General features: G+C 48.1%; 2 protein-coding genes across 5 annotated transcripts; one reads left to right on the top strand and one right to left on the bottom strand.

The window, feature by feature from the left end:
* Positions 1 to 47: 47 nt before the first annotated feature.
* LOC117003883 lies at positions 48 to 12,256 on the bottom strand. Of its 3 annotated transcripts, XM_033074246.2 has the most exons (6): positions 12,043 to 12,256; positions 11,637 to 11,676; positions 8,480 to 8,531; positions 3,279 to 4,303; positions 2,985 to 3,157; positions 48 to 1,961 (listed from the first exon to the last, which is right to left on the bottom strand). In XM_033074246.2, exons 4-6 carry the CDS (start codon positions 3,685 to 3,687, stop codon positions 1,584 to 1,586), a joined length of 960 nt encoding a protein of 319 aa, XP_032930137.1. In that variant the 5' UTR covers positions 3,688 to 4,303; positions 8,480 to 8,531; positions 11,637 to 11,676; positions 12,043 to 12,256; the 3' UTR covers positions 48 to 1,583. The 3 variants fall into 3 exon arrangements, with proteins under 3 accessions (XP_032930137.1, XP_032930135.1, XP_032930136.1); XM_033074244.2 differs by lacking the exon at positions 11,637 to 11,676; XM_033074245.2 differs by lacking the exons at positions 8,480 to 8,531; positions 11,637 to 11,676 and having other exon boundaries at positions 12,043 to 12,255.
* Positions 12,257 to 14,936: 2,680 nt separating this feature from the next.
* On the top strand, positions 14,937 to 23,516 carry RNPS1 (RNA binding protein with serine rich domain 1). Of its 2 annotated transcripts, none has more exons than XM_033074247.2 (7): positions 14,937 to 15,031; positions 18,076 to 18,231; positions 18,509 to 18,700; positions 19,859 to 19,961; positions 20,493 to 20,646; positions 21,104 to 21,245; positions 22,432 to 23,516. In XM_033074247.2, exons 1-7 carry the CDS (start codon positions 14,937 to 14,939, stop codon positions 22,535 to 22,537), a joined length of 948 nt encoding a protein of 315 aa, XP_032930138.1. In that variant the 3' UTR covers positions 22,538 to 23,516. The 2 variants fall into 2 exon arrangements, with proteins under 2 accessions (XP_032930138.1, XP_032930139.1); XM_033074248.2 differs by lacking the exon at positions 14,937 to 15,031 and adding an exon at positions 15,318 to 15,500.
* Positions 23,517 to 23,815: the final 299 nt, after the last annotated feature.

Genomic DNA, 23,815 nt, shown 5'->3' with positions numbered 1-23,815 from the left:
GTGTGTAAAACATGGACGGTGCCAGGTCCGAGACAGACACTCTGTGATCCATGTCAGAAAAAGCACTTTATTGTTCTTAATTGCATCTTAAATATCCTTCTTAATGTACCTTGGCAACCACTTGTGATTGGTTCAAAGCTCAGGCTGCCCAGCTCTCTGACCAATAGCCCCTGCAGCCAGGCAGGAACCCATTGGATCAAATCCCTGTCTGGTTCAGAATCTTGTCCTATCCCTGTTTCCTGGAGGCCTGGCTATCAGACCAGGCTGCTTCTCCCATATATGGCTGAATCAGTTGCCCAGTAACAAGCCAACTTGTACTGTGACATGTGTGTACAAACACCTGAATTGGTTTTTATCCTTCTTCATTTTGACCTTGGACTCAGGGAGACCTCAGAAACAGGCTGGGGACTTCTCACAGGCACAGGTTGTGCCAAGCATGGTGCCCATGCAGACAGAAGCCTGCTTGGCTGGTGCAGAGGAAGGACACATGCTCTGCCTCCTCTCAGGACTCACTGGTGGGTGCTGAGCCAAGGCCACTCCCATGAGACCTTTCCTCCTGCCAGGCAAGAGCAGTCTCTGGTCCTTCTGGACTCTATTGCTCAGTGAGGGCCCATCAGCCTCCCCTGTGCCCTTCTGGTCCAGGTTCTCAGTATCATGCCCTGCTCTGCTACAGCAGCTCTGCAACAGTAGCACCCTGCTCTAGGGACAGGCCTTGCACCTGGGGATCACAACCCCAGTTGGTGGGGTATGAAGGACGGTGTCCTGCCCAGGAAAATGGGTTAGAGGAAAGCTGAACACTCAGCACTCAGCTCCTGCCTAGGTGCAACTCTTACTGGTATGGTCCTGCCCATATTTTGTCAGACAGTGGGCAGCAGCAGTACCAGACTCCAGATCTGCTGAGTTTGTGGGGTGAGGAAGGTGGAATCTGCTCAGTAAAAGATTGTTTCCTACATGGTCTGATCTAGCCCTAACGGTGCAGCAGCTGATACCAGGCTCCAACAACATCATGTGTGGAGCACTAGTTTCACCTCATGGGTTTCTGCACCCTGTGCTGTTCCATACATAATGAGTGAACCCACACAGATCCTGCCTGCTCACAGGCCAAGTGAGGAGTAGAGGAAACACAGATACTGATCCCACACTCATTCTGAACTGTGGCACAGACAGATTTTTACTGAAAAAGGCTCTGTGGAGGGGAGGGCAAGATTGATCATCATGGCATTGACTCTCATGAGAAGGAAGCCTCCAGTATCCTTTGAGTCCCACATTCCTGCTGTGCCCATCTGAGTTGCATCTTCTCCTTGCAGGCAACTGCCTTCTGCTGAGGTTCATGGGCCCCAGCCAGCTCCAGTGCCAGCCAGGATGAACAGCACAGGAGGAGCAAGGCCTCAACCTTCCACTGTCCAGCCTCTTGTGCCAGGCAGCCCCTTCCAGTCAGCAGGGCTGGGAACACAATGCACCAGGCACCTTATCTGCTGGGTGCTGCATGTAATCCTTGGGCAGCCTCTGAGAGATGGTTCTTCCTCCCAGCTCCATCCTGCCATTAGCACAACACTGCTGGCACACACAGGCCTTGCAGGAGCTCAGATCAGCTCCATCTTGAACTGGCTGAAGTTTGGCATGGTGGGCGAGGGCTCGCCCATGCTGCTGAAGGGGCCACAGGGCTGGGTGGCTGGCACAGCACCATGGCTCACAGTGGAGCTGAGCTGCTGCAGTGTCATCAGCACCTCCTGCTGCAGCCGCTGCTGGTGCTCCTGCTGGCGTTCCAGGCGGCACTGCCGCTCCAGCACTGTGTGCAGGGCCTGACTCAACTTCTGCACCTCCATCTGTACAGCATCCAGCTTCTCAGCGATGGCAGGAGAGCTGGGAGCAGTGGGGGGCACTGATCCATACCAAGCAAGGCTGTGATTTCCTGGACCTACAGGGTTTGGCAAGGCAGTCTGAGTGCTGGCATCTTTGACCTGGAATAGTGAGAGGTGGGAGAGAAGGGAATGTGAAATACTATCAGCTGCCTATTCAATTGCTTTTAACAAGAGATTTGTTCTGCACTTAGCTACAAGGCTCAGAGAAGAGCTCTCAGAGAAAGCCATCACCTTGTTGCAGACCTCTAGACCTTACCATGAGCTGCGCTTCAGCCCCACCCAGCCCCTAAGCTGATGTGCATGGAAGTCCTTGGCGCACCATGCTGTTAGCACATGCTGATCCATCCCAGGTGAGTGCTGCTGAATGGCAGTGGGGCTGCCCAAGCTGATGCCAGGCTTGTGTTTGCTCCATGTAGGGACAGAAACAACATCTCCCAGATTTTGCTTTCCAGCCTTGGATGGCTGGAAGAACCTCCTGAGATGGTACTTGTTGTAACCTGGTACCCAAGATGCTTTAAGAAGGGTATGTCCCTGTAACACCAATGGACCAACCCTCTGCTATCCTATTGGCAAGAAGCCAAAAAGTTTCTCCTCCCCTTTTCCTGACCCTAGAAAAGACCCCAGACTTTGGGAAACTTCCTCTTTGTCCCCTGGAAGCCATGAAGAAATAAAACCCTGGGAAAAAGAGCCTCTATATATCTTATCCTGTTCTACATGATATAATCTCAGGCTAGCTCTGCAAAGTTATGAGTGCAGGACTAGCCTCAGGCAATTTATCAGGTACTCACACCAAGCCTTGAAAAGAGGTTTGTGAGCTGCCGGTTGGAGGCCAAGCCTGGCAGCAACTGGCATCTCCATGGCCAGCAGCGAGTGCTGACTGGAGGTGGGTGGGCCCATGGCCTCACCCCCACCCAGAGGAGCTTCCCAGATACATTCGCCAAGCGCCAGGGTTAGCATTGCTGGGAGTGCAGCTAGCAGAAGTTGGGGGCACTTTGGGAGCCTTTCACCCCCATAACCCTGCCCCACCACATGGTGTAGAAGCAGCAGGGTGCTATGCAGGATTGGTCAGATGGCAGCAGCTTCTGGCCAGAGCACATGGACCCTCCCTTCCTGCCATCCTACCTTTTTCTGCAAGAGGATAGCCCTATCCACAGTCTTCTTTTTCACCATCAGGGCTGAGTTCTGGGTGGGGAGTGTGATTAGCTGCCCTTGGCTGGGCAGTGGCTGGGGCAGGGGGGTCAGGCCCCCCAGAGCAGTCCCTGGAGCCAGGGCTGTGCCTGTGGAGCAATCATCATCTGCAACGAGAGAGAAACACCTCAAAAGGAGGGTCTTGGGGGGTCTCCTGTAGGGAATGAGGCCATTTCATGAGCCCAGCAGTGCCAGGAAGTGGCCATGGTGAACCCCAGTAGGCCTTACCATTCCCAGGGGCCAGCCCCACAGGCAGGGTGTCCCCAGGCTGCCCACCGTCCTTGCAGAGTGAGGCCACACCGACAATGTGGATGCCCTCCTTGGTGTCCTGGCTGCCAGCAGAGCAGGGTGCCCAGCTGCCCATAGGATCCCCAGTGGGCAGTGCAGGGTGCTGGGTACCCAGCAGCCTGCAGGGCTCAGCCTCATGCCCCTGCAGTGGAGGCCAGGGCTGGTCCCCATCCCAGCCAGCTGCCACTGACCCTGGCTCCACACTCTTTCTCTTGAGGAAGAGGTACACGGCCTGCGGCGTCACCTGGATGTCATCCAGCTCCAGCACCTTCTTGATCTTGCGGAAGCTCAGCCCAGCCCTGCGCAGCTCCACAATCCTCCTCTTGGCATGGTCATCCAGCCGGCCCATTGCTGCCAGGACCCCTCCTGTGCCCAGCACCTACATCCCTGGAGGGCGGCTGTGCTGGGGATGCTGGCACCCCCCTGGCAGCTCTATGCCCTGTGATGGTGCTCAGGCTCAGCTAGTGCCTTGCTGCTAGGCTGCTGGCCCTTGCCCTGCATCCATATGGTGCCATCCCCAGCAGTGACACAGTTCCCAGATGGAAAGGGTGAAGGAGGTGGTTCTTCCCAGCGGAGTGAATATGGACAGACCCAAGCCTGTCCCCTGCTCACGTGGATCCCCTTTAGAGAGAAGGGTCCAGCTTGGTCCCCCAGTCTGCCAAGGGCACAGAGGATGGTGATGGGCTTGGCTCTGCCCAGTGCCCCAAACCGGACATCAATCCCACCCTGCCAGCAGCACAGTGAGCAATCAGAGGCAGTCAGGATCCCAAGTAGCAACTCAGTGTCCAGGGAAGCCTGGTTCAAGTCCTGGAAAGTGATGGTTCATCACACGAGGCTGGCAGGATCCCCTCGTGTTATCCTGGTGGCCCAGAAGGTCACGGCGAGCAGAACTGCGGAAACTCCATGTGGGAACTGCTGGTGCTGCAGAGCCTGCCCTTGAGTCTGGACACAACAGCGTTCTGTACCTTCAGGAGAAGCAAATGCAACCACTGATACACTCACTGTAAATAAGGCACAACTATAAATATAATAACTGCACTTCCTGTGCTTCCCCTCTCACACCAGGTACATGTCTGTACCACGCAGGGATCCTATATATGTCTATACAGGCACATGTGTTTGTCTATACAACTATGGTGGAGAGAATTTTTCCATTTTCTACCAAATTCCTTAATATATAAGCATTTCTTGGACCCTCAGTGCTGCAGCTGCTCCCTGAAAGACACAATTCTGTGTTTCACTTCACTAAAATAAGTACAGTAATTTCACGATTATAAGCCACACGTCCGGATGTTGGCAACTGTCTTGGGTTACAATACAGAGTGTGATAAAAGGTATCTATTCTATCACCATCTGTTGAGGGTGGGGGCAGTCATCCTTATCTCCATGGGAGATATTCTGCTAATGGGCCATCCATTGAAACCAGGAGGGCATTGTTCTTTATCTTTTCACAACCCATCCTTCCTCCAGGGAGGTATCTTCTGCTAATGGCCCATTGAGTCCCACTGTGGGACTGATAAAATTACTGCATCCCATTGGAAGTTGCTCCAGCCAGGGGGAAAAGCCCAACATTTCTTACCAAGATAAAAACAGAGGTTTTGGGACACTAAGGTAGCCCTTTCTCCACTGGACTCCAGAGGAAAACCGGATTTCTCCACATCACCACTGGGCCTCTGGAGGGAAACTGCACCTTGTACAGGAGCACTGCTCCAACTGAGCCACATCTGTCACTGCAGGAGGATGCAGCCACCATTTAATGGGACTGCTGCCAACACCCTGCCTGACGGGGTGTCAGGTTGTACTCTGACTTTGTCAGGGTTTGCAGTTCGTTTCTTTGTAGTACTGTATTTCTATTTTAATTTCCCCAGTAAAGAACTGTTATTCCCTAATTCCCATATCTTTGCCTGAGAGCCCCTTGGTTTCAAAATTACAGTAATTTGGAGGGAGGGGGGTTTACATTCTCCACTTCAAAGAGAAGCTCCTGCCTTTCTCAGCAGACACCTGTCCTCCAAACTAAAACAGCAACTTTTCGTTCTTTGTCCATATATAAGCTGCACCTGATTATAAGCCGCACTTTGGGTTCAGACCAAAATTTTAGTCAAGATAGTGTGGCTTATAATCGTGAAATTACTGTATCTTCCAAGAATTCCCAGAAGGCAACAAAACACTTCCAATTAGAGACCACGTCAAGTGGCTGTTGCCACGCAGATATGATACAGGAACCTTTTCCAAACCACACTTCCCAAGGCACATCTTAAAAAAGATCTTAAAAAGACAATAAGGTGTTATGTTGACCAAGGAGGCAGAGAGACTATTGGAAATTAGCCTCAGGGAGAAATGGGGTCACTTAATTTGACAGAGTTTTGCCCTCTCCATCTTACTTGTTCCATGGCAAAAGAAAGATACATTAACTCCAGAGATGTAGGCAGTACTTTGATTCCAGCTCTATTATATCTAAATGTCACCCCATACCCTGCTGTGTGCATTAGGAACCTTGTAGATATGAGCTGGGGCAGTGGATATTGGAAAACAGACATCCTTGGATACGGATGCTACAATTGCAGAGCAAGAGCAAAAGGTCAGAAATTCTCCACCTTTTCCATGTCAAGGGAAGATGCTCCAAGGAGACAACCACCTTGAAGCGGCAGGTATGAGGAGCTTGAGCCCTGGCAATATACTCTTCCCTCCTCCCAGAGTGTCTACAGACATGACCAGAGGACATTGGAGTATCTGAACAGCTGTGACAGAAACATAACATTTACATAAATGGCAGGAAAGCCAACAGCCGTGGCTGCAGCTTTCAGTCCAGCCTCCACATGGAAGATGAGGAGACCACCTTGGAGAAGCACCAACTCCACTCTCCTCCAGCTCCCTCTTCACCAAAGATGCTGCTCTCTGTGTACCATCCCCATGTCCCAAATCCCTCCTTCATCACATGCTCATCTCCTTCAGCCCTTCCCCAGCACTTGACTGGGGTCCCACCACCCTGCCCTGTGACTGACAGAGTTCCCTTCACTTTCCAGGGCCAGGCTGGGAGTGACATCGTTCCTCTAATGGTTGCTTACATCACTTGGCATAAGTTAATTTCAGTGGTGGTTTTGCAGGATAGGAAAAGGGAGTACATCTGTGTAAGAAAACTCACAGCAATTGTGTGAGCTTACCCTCTGCCTCTAAAGCTTTCCCTTTTGTGGATATCAGGAACACAGAGAGGGTTCATCTCCTGCAGAAAATCCTGAAACAGTCTCATCTGGACTGACTCAACCTTTGCTATTTCTAAAATAAGAGCAGCACCACAAAGTTGGTGTGGCTTGCCATTTCCATACAAAGTCCAGATGCCATGAGCTGAGCATGGGCAATAAAAGCCCTCTGTTCCGAAATCTTGCTTGCCTCCACCTCCCTGGCTGTCACACTGTGTTCCAGCCACAGCTGCAAGTCCTTTAGCAAACCCAAGTTCTGCAGCCACATATTATTCCTATTGCAAGCTGCAATATTCTTCATGGTCTGAAAGTGTCCTCCCTCCCCTCCACCCCCCACCCCTTATGTTTTGCAGTGGGATGGGGATCCCAGTGGGAAGATGCGGTCACTGGAACATTCAGTTTACTTAGTTCAAATCAGAGAGAGCCGTCATGCAGCATCACACGCTACAAGTTTTTCCCCTTAGCAGGTTGGCTTCTAAGACCTTATACAGCCAGCTGGAGATACACATTTGTATGTGCATGCCTTATTACACCACCATGACTGCAACAGGAATTTTGCTCCAGCCTGCCAATTTAGGTGTCTGTCCAAATTTCAGATTAGCCACCCTTTTTTCAGCTGCTGCTCACTGCTTGCAATGCCTGAAGTCTTTATTCACTTAGTTGTAGCTGGGAAAGCTCCTTTACCCTAGTATTACTGCTGATAGTGCTCTATTCCATAACTCTGCATGCAGCTATATCCACAGAAACACAGACCAGAGCCTGGAGCAGCCTTCCCATCACTGGGATTGTTTCCTTAGTTCCCATTCTCTCTGATCCAGATAACATTACATACAAAATGAAACAGCCTAAAGAGAGAAGGAGAAAGAAGGCAGCATGCCTCAGACTTCCTTTCAGAGCAGAATAGATTTAAGGTTTAAAAAAAATGAAGAGCAAGAATTCAAGTTTCCTACAACTCAAGTGATGTAACCACTAGCCTCAGGAAGCAAACACCTCCTCTGCACAACTTGTTCCTGTGCTTGTGCAAGCCCCCACTCCAGGAGGTGACCTGAGAGAGAGGACCTCCCCAGTGCCCATCCTGCAAGTCCTTGGGGTAGAGCTCCCTCACCTGCCTGCACACACATTCACCCCAGCCACTGCCACCTGTCTCTCCCACAGTTCTTCTGAAGCCCTGATTACCTGGCTTTGAATGCCACATTCCCCAAGAATGAAACATTAGTTGTGTGACCATAGAGTTTGCTCATGTCTGGGAAGACTGACTTCCCCCTTTCATCTCACAGCTGCTCTTGGATACAGACAGTTTTTAACATTGGGAGGTACAAGCAAAGCTGCTTCCAGAATTCATACTGGGGGGAAGCAAGGAAGAGTTAATCATACAACAGACATGGCACAGGTAGTTGTGCTACCCTGGGGCTGTGTTTTCTCAATGGCTGTTTCAGCTGCACCACACCATGCCCATGGCCAGCCTGGCCCATGAGATGGAACAGCCTTGGAGAGATGGAGGCATTTATGTACAGACGGTCTTAATCAGAGCAACAAGCTCCCATCCATCATTTCAGGAGCAGCACAATCATGGGACAGCAGATACAGAGGTGGAGCAAGAGGTTTCACCAGAGAAACAAATTGCTGATGCTGAGAACAGATGTGATTGAAGCAGAGGAAGGAGAGAAGCAAAAGCTGTGACCCACAGGGAGCATGAAGATGCAGAGCAAGAAGATAGAGCTCATTTTGTCTGGTGTCAGCAATTGAAAACAGACACTTTATGTAAACATCGCAAAGCATGTTGAGCTCAACGGCTTGCTGTGCTGAACAGAGTGCAAAATACTCCCGCCCTAAGAAGGTCCATGTAAGATCACGAAAAACAAAGTTGGATGTGGCTGTATCTTTCCTTTCAATTCTCTTTATACAGTGCACAGCCAGTGCACCAGGGCAAGAGAAACAGTTTACCTCATTCACAATGGATTCAGTGTTGCCAAAAGGGTATTGATCCTCATGGACCCTGTAAAGAGACACAAGCCAAATCTGTGAGATCTGAGCTTTGTGATTAGTAACAGCTCAACAAGGTTCTCTTGCCCACAATTTCCTTGGTCTGATATCCAGACCTCCTTCTCAGATCCCAGGCATACTCTGAGAAGCTGAACCAGCTGCAAGCAGCTGGAGAGGGACACTCATCCATCTTGTTTAGTTTTGTTGTTTTCCCACAGTGTTCTGAATAGCTCCTGCAAAACCTGGCAAGACAAGTCCTTTCTCACACTGCATTAGCTTGGAGGGGAAAAAAATATTAAAAAAACATCTCCCAGAAGCACAGGGAAGACAGTGCTGTTTTACATGGGATTCAGACATAGATTCAGACAGCAAAAAGTGTATCAAGTAGAGCAAAGGAATTGTGGAAGGAGTGAGTCTGCTAGGAATGCCCACATCCTCATCCTGCAGAGAACTGTGCTCTGAACACAGCCACGTGTCCATGGGCACAACAATCCTCCACTGGGCTTCCTGCCCTCTGGGTCCTGTTCCAGAGCCTGCCTGGCACAGCTTGGAAGGGACATGGATAGTTTTTGGTTATTCATGTAGAGAACAGTTTCACTGCAGTAGGGACAGGCTGGGAAGTCTTAGCTCTGTGGAGACAGGTAATCAGAAAGAGATCACAGAATATCCTGAGTTGGAAGGGACCCACAAAGATCACTGAGTCCAACTCCTGGCCCTGCACAGGACAGCCCCAAGAATGGCTAGCCAAGGTGGTCAGGGGAATTTAGCTTGGAAGAAGATGAACAGTATTAGGTGTCCAATACTGAAATGTTGCCAAAGCGGGAACATCTGGGAAAAATGGTCATTTCTCCTAAGCTGCAATTTTATGCAGTGCCACTGTTCTGTGGGATTTCCAAGCCTTATGGAAACAATAACATTATCTAACAGCACTGAATGTAGTGAGGTAGTGAGGCTGCAGTCCACCTTACACAGCCTTTTCTTTGTAAAATTGGTGAAGGAGCAGCTCTGTTGTAAGTTTTATCAAAAGGTGATGGGTCAGATGAATTTAGATCGTGCTGCTACCTAAGCCATGCTGGTTCCCCTCTGAAGGGATAATCTCAGAAGATTTTAATCAAGTTGTACTTCAGACATCAGAATGGCAGAGAAAGGGCTGGGTGTCTGGCCCAGGATTTGAAGTGAGCTTCAAATGTGTTTAGAGCGCACAGCTCACTTTGCTCAATCACCTGCTCTGACAACTGCTTCATTCAACTTTAGGCTGTGCTTTCAAAGCAGTTAAGGAGCTACCCCTGCCTGACCACACTTTAAAAATCAGATCCTCACATGGAAAACACAAAAATTTATGGTTTGACTTTAAGATTTGCAGAATGTGAACATTGAAGAAAGTTGGATCTCCACAAGGTTTCTTTAACAGTTTTGGTGGTTGCAAAAAAAATGGTGAGTACAATGATACACATAGTTTGTTCTTGCCTCAGACAATGCCACTACAGCCTGGAACTCATTAGGGAAAAAGGTATAGATATATGGTGGAAAGATAAACAGGAGTGTGTTGGGATGTTTAGGGGCACAGAGTAAAAACACTGTGTTAGTGTTTTTAGTACTGTTACCTCATGTTTGAGGGGAGAAAGGGAACAGTATCAGGACTACTGGAAAATCCTCCCTATTGGTGAAAGGGTCCCAGGCCACACACCACAGAGCAGACACACTGTATAAAATCACTGGATAGCCTTGAACAAAAAGGCTTTGCACTGGATCGACTCTCCCACAGTCCAAAACCCAGAGGTCACCCTTAACATTTTATTACCTGGTCTGACAAATTCAGCATGGTTGTGACGCTGTGTCTGGTAAATATCAGGTATGTATTAAGAAATTATTTGGAGCATCCAAACATGATATTAAGAACTGTGGAACCACAGCTTGAAGGAACAGGATGCTTTCAAGGTGAACTTTAGTATTCAGACAAGAATAATAAATACCAAGTATCTCGCTGCCCTGCCTTTACCTGTGCCTCTCCGTAAAGCATTATGCATTAAGAATCACTGCTCTACACAGATACAGCCCTTCCAGCAGAGAGAGCTGCAATGGCTACACCACAAGCATACCCTGAATTTCTAGTCTTTCATATACCTGAAGAGAAAACAAATAAATCACTGCAAAGTGTAACATGGTACTTATTCCTTGTAGTGAAACCAGGACATTTAGCATTGAGCAGGTATATTTCTACAGCATCAGGGCATAAGAGTGTTACAGGAAAATGAGCATCAAGGCACAGTTTTTAAACTAAAAGCCCTGAAATACACAAAAGTATGCACTGACACATCCAGGGGCAGACAGTCATGAAGTCCTAAACCTGTCATGGCCTAGCTACCAGTGCACGCTGCAAGAATAGCCTCAGACCTCAAGAGAGGGCCAGATGTCAAGTAACTCTGGCAGATGACTTAACAGACCTGTAAGTATCTCAGCTAAATTGCTAAATTCACACCGTTCTGCAGATTAGAGAGGATCTCCCAAAATCTCCTAATTTTGTTGTTCAAAATCTATATAGCTACTCAATAACGCAACCATTAGAAATTTTTTTAACTCCCTGCAATGACAGCTAAGGCTGTTTCTACACATTTGGATGAAAGGTCTCCAAGTCCTCAGAAGAAAAATGCCCCACCCTGCAATCCCTCTAAGGAAGCCACACAGACTGTACCCTCTGGAGCCAGACACATCTACCCCTAGTCTCATAGAGGTGCAGACGGAGTGACAGACTGAATAGGGAAGCAGACTAAAGATTTTCCAGCACAGGGAAAACACCAGCGTCCAGAGGCTGTAGGTTGAGCCAGTGCTGCAGTGCAATCCCCACAAATACTAAGCAATGCCTGGTACAGGGTACTCACACCTCACCATGATAATGCCAGTATTGCTGTGGACAGAATCACTCACTCATCACTTGGATCTCCGGGGGCTCAAGGAGAGCTCTCTGTAGTCGCTACCACAACCCAAAGCCAATGCACAAGGACAAATGAAGCGCCAATCGCCAAGTCGGTGCAATACAGGCGACAATCGTCCTCAGCCTCAGGCAGCCTTTAGAGACAATTGCCCCAACCCCACGAGGCAGCAGAGCAGAGCAGCTCACCTGCGGAGGTGACTGTGAATAGCCTGTCCTCAGCAGCAGCCTGGGAGTGCAGGAGGGAAGGGACAGAAATGTGCTGAAGTAAGAGCCAAAAAGCAGCACTCACACAGCTCTGTTATTTCATCTCCACCAACACGTGGGCAGTATCTAAAGGAATCTGCACTTCGCTGGAAAATTGCTGGGCAGGCTTCTGAGTTCAGGAAGCGGCTGGAGGACAGCACTTCAGATCGGGCATGGCACTGCGACACTGAACCTCAGCACGGCACCGAGCCTCAGCACGGCCGCAGGCCCCAGAGCCCTGTCCTGCTGCACCCTCCCAGTGCTCACACCGCTGCCAGGAGCTCCTCTCATCCTTCCCCACACCACTCCCAGCACCCAAACCAGCGCAGTGCACAGAGCACTCACGTACAGGGATTCCCGATGGCTGTCGAGGTCCCCTCAGTTCTCCGGTGGCCGGCACTAGCTAGCTAGCTGTCCGCACAACCCGGCTCTGCTACAGCCAACTTTTCGGAGGGGCGGCTGTTTGAAAACCTCCTGCCGTCTTTGTTTGGTTGGGGCAGAGCCAGCAAGGGCTGCCGGGAAGGTCACTCAGGAGGACGCCGATGTACAGGGAGGGCGGAGCCCTTCTCGTAACCCCTTCGGGGCAGCCGCGCTCCAGAGCCGCTGGAGCCGCGTCACCGCGGGGCAGGACCTGTGTGTGCCGACCCGGAGCACGGCCCAGGCGGGGCTGGTCACACCCGTGCCGGAGCATGGAGGAGGCAGCGCTGCCGTCCCTACAGGTCCCCTCATGCCCTGGACGCAGCGGGTCCGTCGCTGCGGGGAGATGGTGGCCACGCTGTGTCAGTTGGGCTGGCGTGGGGTAGAGGCCACAGCGGGGCCATTCGCTCTGAAACTGAAGCAGACGCGTGCTTTGAGCTGTTCTCATCTCTGCTAGTGCCCGCAGATGAGACGTTCAAATGTCTCTCCTCGCTCAGGCTTGGCTTAAAGGCTCGTCCTGCCGGCTGCTGGCAGCCCCTGGAAGCGGATCAGAGACCCTCACACGCTGCCACCACCGTCCTGGGGCTGGCCCTGCGGCTCACAACTCTTCAGGAACCTGCTTCACCTAACAGCTGGCAGGAAACCTTTCTCACAGTACTATTATTTGTCTGCTGGTTCAGTGACTTTACCTGCCTACCCCTGGAGAGATGAGAGCTCTTATGAGAATAAGGGTCTGCAGGACTTTGGCACCAGTTAGTCTTTATGGCTTTGCTATAACTGAAAGAGAAAAAAATGTTAAGCACTGGATGCAGACAAGTGGGTGCTGGGCTCTGCTCCCAGGGAACAAGGGACAGGATAAGGGCAAATGGCCTCAAGTTGCACCAGCAGTGGTTTCCTTTGGATATTAGGGAAATACTTGCAGAATGGGTGGTCAGGCATTAGAACAGGCTGCCCAGGGTAATGGTAGAATCACCATCTCTGAAAGTGTCCAAAAATATACGTAGATGTGGCACCTGGAGACATGGTTTAGTGGTGGCCTTGGCAGTGCTGTGGGAATGGCATTGGAATTAGACTCAATAATCTTTCCAACCAAAATGATTCCATGATTCTAAGCTCATCATGACAGTCTCCTGTCATGAGTCCTTCTTTGACATAATGCAGTTTCTCATTGAACCCATGTGAACTCTTAGTAGACACAAAATCACCTGAGGGAAATTTGCCCTTTAACAAGACATATGAAGAGCAACAACTTTTTTGCTTTTTTTGGGGTTTTGTTTGTTTTCTTTGTTTTCTGTTAAAAAGGGACTGCAATATGATATTGGCTTTTGCATGTATATATTTTATATTTCACATTTTATATATAAATATATTTTTATGTATTTATATGTATTGATCATAAGTATTTGGATATATATAGATATCATATATACCTTTATTTAGCTGTTTGTTAGTATAACATAATCTACCAGTTTAAGTATGTACTGCATAGCTTATATCAATAGTAATGTGGTGAACATACAGTATTATAGGCCTTAACTAAACACTGGGTGTTAAAATACCTCTATGTGACCAAAACAAATGGTGTAAGGCAATCATTTTACCCTCCTTTTCCAATGACTGAATTCTCCCAGTGATAAACATGACACAAACCAGAGCATTGGACGACAATTAGAAAATACCAGATTAAAGATGACATATTAAATCCTTATCAGAGGATGTAAAACAGCAGGATGGAGACACAAGGACGAATAGAATATACAAACTTGACACACAGGATGGAGATAAGCCCGAATATGAAGAAACCAAATAGAAAAATTTGCATAACATCAAAAAGTTCAAAAAAAGTTTGAATAATGTATGGAATGTATGAATACGTGTATGTACCTCAGTAATGTAACAGTATATAGATCACACTCTCTGACTTTACCAGTGTGCTTTTTGGCCAAAAACCAAGGACACCCCAGCAGTGGTTAATTTTTTATCCCTTATTAAACTTCTAAAACAACAAAATTCCAAATTGCAAATCTCGTTTTTCACATTTTCTGAACCTGTTCCATAGCAGGTTTAGGTAGTACCCCTTGGTTTTGCAGCAGAACAGAAAACAAGCCTGTTTTTCTTCTTGCCACACATGAATTTATAGACACCTGCCCTGGTGATGGAGGTAGATGGGGCATATCCTTGCACTGCGTTCAAGAAGTGAAGCTTCTGTCATTAGGAATTTAACAGATACGCCTGTGGCCCTACACTTCGGCTGATCAGCACGACTGCTTGTCAGAAAGATCTATCACTTTTAAGGCCCTGCATTACGGATGGGGTCAAAATGCACTTTTTGTTCCTCTTAAATTAAAAGTCAAGCAGCTAGTGTGGTCAGAAGGTCAGAGGTTCAGTGCCTGCAGTGGCAAATTTCCTTTTAAGTTCACAGCAAACACATTTGGCAGGAAGAGAGAGATTATATCCTTCCCACATGATATGAAATGCCTCTGCATGGTGCTCCATCTTAAGTCTTTCGTTCTCCTTTTCCCAATTTTTTTGCAGCTGAGACGGCAAATCCCCTTACAGTGATACCGTCTCTACACCCGCCATCACCTCAAATGAGTCTGTGTGCTGTGAATCTGCAATCTGCCCCTGAGACAGGGGGCCCAGAACTCACGTGCGAAGGCTGCAGCCTGCTGGGTTGTCAAGCTCTTAAAACCCAGAGTAGAAGCCCCAGCTGCTATTACTATTATGCAGGATACGGTTAGCAGGCACTTTTATTTCCCCAGTCAGTGTGTAGCAGGGCCCTTTCCCCACTCCCCTTTAAGCCCTTCCGCCCGTCCCGTCCCCGCTATGACGCCATCACCACGCGCCGGCGCTGCCCCTTCCCCCCCTCCGCTTGCATCAATCTCGCGCGACGGGCGCGGAGCGGCGGCGGCGTCGAGGATGTGAGTGCGGGGCGGGGGTTGCGCCATCCGCGTCCATCCAGCCAGGCCGCGGCCCAGCCGGCCCCTCCACCACACAGGGCGCCGGGGGGAGTGCGCTGGGGCTGCCGAGAGGCGATGGAGGCGCGAGGGCCAGGGATGGGGTCTCGGAGCCGCGGCCTCCCGCGGCCGGAGGCGGGGAGGGAGGGCTGGGGCGGGGCCGGCGGGGAAGCTAGGCCCGGGTGTCGACGCTGCCGCGGCCCGGCCTGCGGGAGGAGCGTTGTGCGGGCGCGAGGGGCGGGTTGCTGTGCTGATCTCGCGGTCCCGTGCGGCGCTGTACCCGACCCACGGCGTGCGGATCTGGCTGCCCCGCGCCTTGCTGGGCCGAGTGGCTGTGGCGGGCAGAGAAGTGCCGGGTACCGAACCCTCCTCGCACCAGGAATTATGCTGGTTTGCAGCTGAAGACCTGAAGCAAAATGACCGTAAAGGACTCGTATGTAGCCATACGGGAAGCCTGAGACCGAGCGAGTTTGCTTCCTTTTCCACAGAACTGCTGCTCTGAGTGTGCAGTATCTGTGTCTAATGCAGGAGTATGTGTGAGATGGACGTTTGGTTTGTGTGAATTGCTCTTAGACTTTCTGGTTTGGGGTGGATGCCCCGAAACCACCTCTTTGTTAGAGAGTAAGAGGTTTTTGATTGTAGGGAAGAAGCACGTCACTTAGAAATGCGATGTTGTACAGCCTTGTGCGAGGACTGTGATTTAGTCTTTCTGCGTTTTCCAGCGAATGCCTGAATTTGCAGATTGAGAATGCCCACCAGGGTAGGGTGAGGTTTCCAGCTAAAGTGAGCTTGGCCAGTAGCATTCCTGAGAAAGGAGTAAAATCACTGCTTAGTTTGGAGACTCCTTAAATGCAGCATCATTTGGTGAAGTTCCAAAGCCATGTGGCTGATCTCCCCAATAAGCACCTGTCCTGAGGAGCAGTAAGCAGCACTGCTCTGAAAGGTTTGTAGCCAGGTGTGGGTCAGGCCCTTCTCCCAGGCAGTGGGCAACAGGACAAGAGGACACAGGATGCACTGGAGAGGTTTAGATCAGACATTAAGAAGAATGTCTTTACAGAAAGGGCAATTGGGCTTTAGAAGGGGATGTCCAGGGAGGTTGTGGAGTCACTGCCCCTGGAGGTGTTTGTGGAAAGAGTGAATGCAGCACTGAGTGCTCTGGTCTAGTTGACATGGTGAGGTTGGGCTTAATGGTCTTAGCTGTCTGTTCCAATGTGATTCTGTGATTCTATTTCCTGCCCCAGCAGCAGTCTGGGTAACAGCAAACATGCTGATCTTTATCTGTGTTTCCTCTTCCCTTCTCCCAGAAGGGGTAAAACCAGATCCAACTCTTGGGCACTAACAGTTGTGTTTGCTGATAATACCATGACTCTGATAGTCCACAGGTGCAGGAGGAGCTGATGAGTAGGCAGAGATATACCAAATCTGGCTGTGAGATATTTAGAAGAAGAAAAATGGGCTCTGGGTTGACCTAATAGCAGCCTTCCAGTACCTGAAATGAACCTATAAGAAAGATGGAGAAACAAGTTTTACAAGGGCCTGGAGTGCCAGGACAAGGGGGAATGGCTTTCCACTGACAGAGAGCAGGTTTACATTAGAGATTAGAAAGAAATTCTTCCCTGTGAGGGTGGTGAGGTCCTGGCCCAGGTTGCCCAGAGAAGCCCCATCCTGTGTTCAAAGCCAGGTTGGAGCAACCTGGTGTAGTAGAAGGTGTCCCTGCCCATGGCTGGGGGGGTTGGACAGTGACGAGCTTTAAGGTTCACACCATCCCAAACCAGTCAGTAATTCTGTGATTTTATGAAAGGAAAATCTTAAGTTTTCTGGTCTTGTGAAACCAGGAACCTGTCTGTTCTGTACGACCCAGCTGGGCTCATGCAGTGGGTTTCCAATCTGCACCTCCCGCACACCTTGCACTGGAGAGGCACAGAGCTGAATAGAAATGTCCTAAAGCTGAGTGACATACACAGGTTTGCTTGTCTTTGCTCGCTATGCAGCACCCGTGGGACAGTCCATAGACTGCTTTCTTCCTGCCACTGGTGCTGGAGGAGGCATTTCCTTTCCCAGGAATCTCTGCCAGTGGTCCTCTATGCACAAAGGCTATGGGTGTTTCTTAGTTTCTGCAGGGAGCTGGGTTTGTGAATATTCATTTGTGTTGCTTCTTGCATTTGGTGTATTAGGAAAAACTGAAGCTGGAAATCAGGAAAGCAAGTTTCACTTTCAGAATTAATCTCTTCCCAACCATACATTTAATTGCAATTAAGAGAATAAAGTAATTGCTTACCAGAAGCACAGAAGTAACAAGGTTGTTGGATGCTGTGAGCTGGAGAAGTTTTTTTCTTGTTCACTGAGTTTGCCTGTGATGCACAGGGGGATGGAGATGTTTCCAGCATCCTGATTACTGTGCGTATTAATGCTGCTACACATAAGGCTGGCAGCTCCAACATACTTTTGCTCATTCCCTGAATGTTTCATGCCTTGGTAGTTAAGGGTGTCACACTCCTTTAGAGGTAGTTAAAATGTTGGAGGCAGGTTTGTAATGCAGGTTCTAAACAATCTCCATGGAATAATCAAAACGCAACATGTTTAAAGATGTTGCAGATTTTCTGATGGATGCAGCCCTCACATGGCAAACATCTGGAAGTCAGCTAATTCCCGTCATTACAGTGCTAAATAGAGAGGTGTTAAATCTGTCTCCTTTCATCTAGAGCAAAGAGAGTTCTCTGAATTGAGGAGTTAGAAGTACGATTTAAAACATGGGGCCCATTCAGTGCTGCTTTGGATATCTCTGGAGGGGAAAATGAATTACCAGGATTGAAAAAGAAGAGCTTGCTAGAACTTTTTCTAAAGTGTCTGGAATTGCCTAATGCTTTAACTCCGCGGTTTCAGTGATCCTCATTTACATTCAAAGTTCAGTGTTTTGTGTTGCTGTCCTATTCTTTATTTGGGTGTGGGGCTTTTGTTCTCTATGTTTTTTTGAATTAAACAATGCCTTCTGCAATTTGTTGTTGAAGGGCTCCCTCACCAACCAAGCGCAAGGACAGGTCTGAAGAGAAATCCAAGGACCGGTCCAAGGATAAAGCAGCCACTAAGGAGTCGGGTGAAAAGGATCGTGGTCGGGACAAGACGCGCAAAAGACGCAGTGCTTCTAGTGGGAGCAGCAGTACCAGGTGGGTACTTTTGTGGGAGTAACAAATGACAGCATTTTCAGAAATTAGCAGCTTTATTTGTGGTAGTCTTGGACCTGTTGAAAGCTTGTGTTGTGTTAGTCACTGTGTGATTTTGTCTAAATTAAGAGAGTTTATATTTTAGGTATGAATTTTTTTGGCTGTCTGGTGAGTTGTGGAGTCTCAGTCACAGTTACTCTCTCTGTAGTTGTCAGAAGTTTTTCAGCTGTTGTTTTTCTGGGTACTGCACTAATTTTTATTCTTCTCCCATCTGAAACAGATCCCGTTCCAGCTCAACTTCCAGCTCAGGTTCCAGTTCTAGCACTGGTTCTAGCAGTGGCTCAAGTTCCTCTTCTGCCTCAAGCCGCTCTGGGAGCTCCAGCACCTCACGCAGTTCCAGTTCAAGCAGCTCTTCTGGATCTCCCAGTCCCTCTCGACGGAGACATGACAACAGGAGACGATCTCGCTCCAAGTGAGTTTTATTTGTCTTCTAGGAATTGCCAGATATCAAGTTAATTCCTTGTAGAATACAAGATTGTGATCGGAACAGATTATTCTCTGAAGACCATTTGATTTCCCCATAATTCAGAGATGTGAATTTTTGTTAGAATGGTTATACTCCATTTCCTCAGAATCCAAACATATGCCCTGCAGGAACAGAGATTAAAACCCTAATTTTTAAGGATTTAAAAATTTTAAATATTGTAATTTTTAGAGACTGTTTTAATCAGTGTTTCCTTAGTAGTATGGGCCTAAATCAGAGTAAAGCTGTTCAGTTCCTGTAAATTACAGCCACAACTAAGAGAAAAGTCAGTGCTAAAATCAGGATATATGTGTATATATGTATATATTCTTATTTATAAAAGAATAAAATAGGAAGAAGGGCAGAGGAACCCCCTGTAAGGGTGACATGGGAATCGAACTATCTTAATATGTGTACAGTTTTTCCTTTTCTTAAGGTGATGAAGGCCGATAAAAATCTCTTTAAGGCAGTGTGGGATTTTTAATGTATCACTCAATTTATGGACTTGAAGATTAGGAAGAAGCATAAATATAAATTTTATGATTTTTTTCTATAGATTAAAGTTTTAGTCCAGATTTTTTTAAACTGCAAAGGCATTGTGATATGCAGGTAATTTAAATAGATTTTAAAACATTTTAGGACCTCTGTAATGAATGGAAGATACAGAAACTCAAATAATTGAATCTGTTAATTTGCCTGGCTATAGTATGCTGTGATGTTTATTAGGCCTTATTTTGCTTCTTCAGTTGTTGAGGAAAAGAATGTTTTTCATGTTAACAACTTGGAAATGCTTTAACTATGAACAGAACTTCATAGAAGAACTTGCTAAATTTTGTATTTGTTACCCTAGTTGCAGTGAAGTTGAAAAGTTTAAAAAAAAATTTCTCAAATTTCAAAAGGTTCTAAAGCTAAAGCAGACAAGACAAATGCACGTCTTGAGGTGTTTCTGAGTGGAACACCCTCACCACCACCCAGACACTGTAACTTCTTCAGGACAAAGATGCCCTTCAATAAAAATGGTATTTTTAATCATGTGATAATGACTTGCTTTGATTTTGTCCTGCATGTTCTCTGAAAACTGTAAATGTTTTCTGTTGTCCAAATCAGGTCCAAACCACCCAAGAGAGATGAAAAAGAGCGGAAGAGGCGGAGCCCATCACCCAGACCCACAAAAGTGCATGTTGGAAGGCTCACTAGAAATGTGACCAAGGTATGGCATGTACCCTGGTAGTCAAGCATTCAAGTTCTTCTGTGAGAATGTGTGAGTTGCTCTTTCAAAGCTCTTGGGACTTCTTGGTTACTAGAGTGTTGCCAAGGTGTTGCTGTTGCATATTGTTTCTTTGTGTCCAGGTTGATCGGTGAAGAAAACTTCAGTAGGATTTTACTGAGTCAAATGCCATGAAGGCTTCTGAGACACTGTGGTGCTTCAGAAGTCTGTCTGTTTTGTCAGTATTCCAGATGTTATATCCTTCTTTACTAGGAAGAAAACTATAGAATTTGGGACAACAGCTGAAATCACCTTGGAGCCATAAAGGATATCAGGCAGTTCTTGATAAAGGGTCTGCAGAGGGCTGGGCTGGCTTGAATTGTCTTTGCTAAAATATAGTTTGAAGGCCTTCAGGGGTAAAAAACTTAGGCTGCTGTAAAAATGATGTGCTGTGGGTTTACTGCTCTGTGCCAGCCAGACCTGGCTGGGGAGTGTGCTTTGTGTTCATAAGGCTTGCTCTCTCTCTTTCTTCAGGATCACATCATGGAAATCTTTTCCACTTATGGAAAGATTAAAATGATTGACATGCCAGTTGACAGGCTAAACCCACACCTCTCCAAAGGTTATGCTTATGTGGAGTTTGAGAACCCAGATGATGCTGAGAAAGCCCTGAAACACATGGATGGAGGTAAGTATTGACCTGCAAGGAGCCTGGGGGCTTTTAAAAGTCTTCAGAGTAGATGTATTTGATCAGAAAATTAGTTAGAGATGATAGGGATGTCTTTAGTGAACTGATGTAAAGTACTGTCAATTTTCAGCCCAAATGGCTTTTGTGAGGTTCAGGACAGATCCAAGAAATCACAGAACTGTTAAAACTAATCTGTTTTTCAAAACAGTGAAAAAATTATTTTAAGCTTATATGAAAACTTCTCCAGGTTTACGTCTGAACTACAGTTTGGTGGGATTAGGTAAAGAAGTCTAGTAAGTGTGTGGACTTAGTCAGAATAGCCCCTGAGCAGGGTGTGGAGCACCATGGGCTGATCCCACTTCAGTTGGTTTTGACAAAGCTGTGAGCAGTAATATGATGTGTATATGTAAGTGTTGAAAATACTTGCTCCTCTCTCTTTCTCTGATTCCCTAAAAAGGCCAGATTGATGGTCAGGAGATCACAGCCACAGCTGTGCTGGCACCACGGCCTCGACCACCTCCCAGACGCTTCAGCCCCCCCAGGAGGATGCTGCCACCACCGCCAATGTGGCGCAGGTCACCCCCTCGCATGAGGAGGAGGTGAGAGCTGAGACAGCACTTTTCTTTCTCACTAGCAACTCTTTATCGCTGAAAGACTTGGCACGGGGACAATCCTGTTGGACTTGACTTTGCCCTGCCAAGTGACAGTAACACATTCTGGGCATCAGTTGAACCTGCGTTGCAGTTCTAGCTGCTTAGCTCCAGGGTGCATGCTCTGGTCTGCACCCTAAGCACAGTCTCTGGGAAAGGTCTCGTCCTTTCCAGCCTGTTCCCTGGAGCCCCTTCTGCATAAAGGTTTCAAGGTGAAGTGGAAACAGAACACTTGTGCCAGGCTGTGCCAGTTTCTTGTTTTTCAGAAGCCCTTGTACCTCCCTCCCTTACTTCTGAATGAGCACATGACCAAAAATCAGTCCTGTGTCAGGTCAATGGAGAACACTGGCTCCAGAGTGTGATCTTGACAGTTGCGCAGCTTGGAGCTGCCTGGTTGTGCTTTAGTAAGTTGTTCTGAGTCTTCGGTGATTACATGTCTTCAAAATGTCTTCCTTGTCAGTAGTAACTTGATTGCTGAACAGCTCTGAGCCTCATGTTTAAAAATGAGCAGTAGTAACTGTGGCACAAGATCCAGGAGGCTTCTTGCTGCTCCTTTAAATAGACCTTTCGCTGAGGTCTCACAGATGCAGATTTACCATTCCCTCCTCCTTTGCTGTCTTTCCTACTCCAACTTTTAGTGTCCTGTCAAAGCTCTGTTAGTATTCTGTAGCTGGACCCTCTGTGTCATAGCAGTAGCTATACTGCTGTGACTGTTGTAGTACTGAGAAGCTTGAAGCTAAACTACTTAGTGAGTAAGCTTCCGCTAAGGAGCTTTCTTGTAATTTGAAAGGATTTGGATAAATCCTTCCCCTGAATATCACACTTCCAGGAGTCAAAGATGACTACAGGTAAAGGAGGATCTGAGCTCATTTTCCTTGAGGAAGAAGATAAGTTTCTTGTCTGTTGTTCAGGTATTAATCATTTTTTCTGGCTGTTAGGCAGAGCGAGAATAGCCAGAATATTTCTGCTGTCTCCTCTCTGGAGTTGTGTTTTGCTCAAGCTCTTTTTCCATGATGTGTGAGGGATTTTGGCAGGAGGTGGGGAAGTGTTTTTAAAAAGTTGGTAGCTGAGCTGACCATTTACTCAAGCCTGTTGCTTGTCTCCTAATGGAAGCTTTCTCCTTCTTGCCTGCTAGGTCCCGGTCTCCTCGGCGCAGGTCCCCTGTTCGCCGGCGATCCCGATCCAGGTCTCCTGGACGAAGGCGCCATCGCAGCCGCTCCAGCTCAAACTCCTCAAGATAAAGCAAAAGGACTGGACAGCTTTTTACTTTTTAACTTAAATCCCATCAGATGGAATATTATACCTTTTTTTTAATAATGAGTCTGGGTGAGGAGGAGTGAGAGATAATCCTGGCAGTGAAGGCAATGAAGGAGGAGAGAGCACCATTCCTGGCCAGTAACCTTTACTGTGAGGCTTCTGGATTCCTAGCATTGAATTGAAATTATTTAAAAATGGCTTTGATTTTTAAAGGCTGCAAAAACATCTTTTCCAGATAGAGGGAGGGAAAGATGTTTCAGCCTCTTTTTCTCCACTTAGCAGCTGCTGCTTGGTGATTGTAAACGCTTAGCACGCTGTACAGACCAGCATGTAAATCTTGAGCTAGTTCAGAACCCCAGTGAGTAAGAAAGTGAGCCGCATACCTTGATCTCCAGGTGCCAGCACAGGATTTTTCAGGGCAGCTGGAGTTCCAGACCTGCCTGGGACTTAATTCAGTTCAGAATTGTTGCTTTATTCCAGTTCCCCAGATGGTTAGTTTCTACAGAGTAAGATCTTTTGTTACGCTTACACCAGGCAATCACCACAGAAACAATGGTCCAGCCCAGTGAACATGACACTATGTAGAAGAAGCTGGAAATCCTATGCAGTGTTCTCTAATTGCCCCCTTTAAGTGATTTCTTTCACCTTTTCGTTGAGGGTATTGGTAAAAATTTCCTACTCAACGCAGTGTGAAACAGTGTGAGTGTTTTTACAAGTCCTAAATGAGCGACTGAGCACCAACCCCTTGGAAACTGCAAAGTAGAGTGGGAGACTTGAAGCCACGATGCTGGCTGGTTTAACTGGGGTTCACACAAGAAAAGACAAAGAATTTACCACCTGTTGTACACTGAATACTATACAGATTTCGTTTTTGTTTTGTATGACTTTGTATCCTTTTGGGCCATGTTGTGTTTGTACTTGTGTAGGACAAGCAGTTACTGAATAAAGCAGTAGGGTTGAGAAGGCTGTGCTGCCTGCATTGTGTCGCGGCGCTGCCTCTTTAAGGAGGCGGTGCTTGTCCCCCCCTTCCGTGGGCTGGCGCCGCTCATTGGCGGCTCCTCTGGGCGGGTGGAAGTGGGGCCGCTGTGCGCTCTCCTCAGCGCCATGGCGACTGCAGCGGCGCCGCCGGGGCCGGGAGTCGCTGTGGACGCGGGGCTGGGGCCCATCCTGCGGGAGGCCGTGGCGGCTCTGGGCCGGGCCGGGGTCGGGCTAGCGGCGGCCCTGGGCGCAGTGCCTGCCGCTCTGGCGGCGGCAGGCGGCCC

The sequence above is a fragment of the Catharus ustulatus genome, chromosome 16 (assembly GCF_009819885.2).
Source record: "Catharus ustulatus isolate bCatUst1 chromosome 16, bCatUst1.pri.v2, whole genome shotgun sequence".
NCBI lineage: Eukaryota > Metazoa > Chordata > Aves > Passeriformes > Turdidae > Catharus > Catharus ustulatus.
This window is presented reverse-complemented; position numbering and strand designations above follow the sequence as displayed.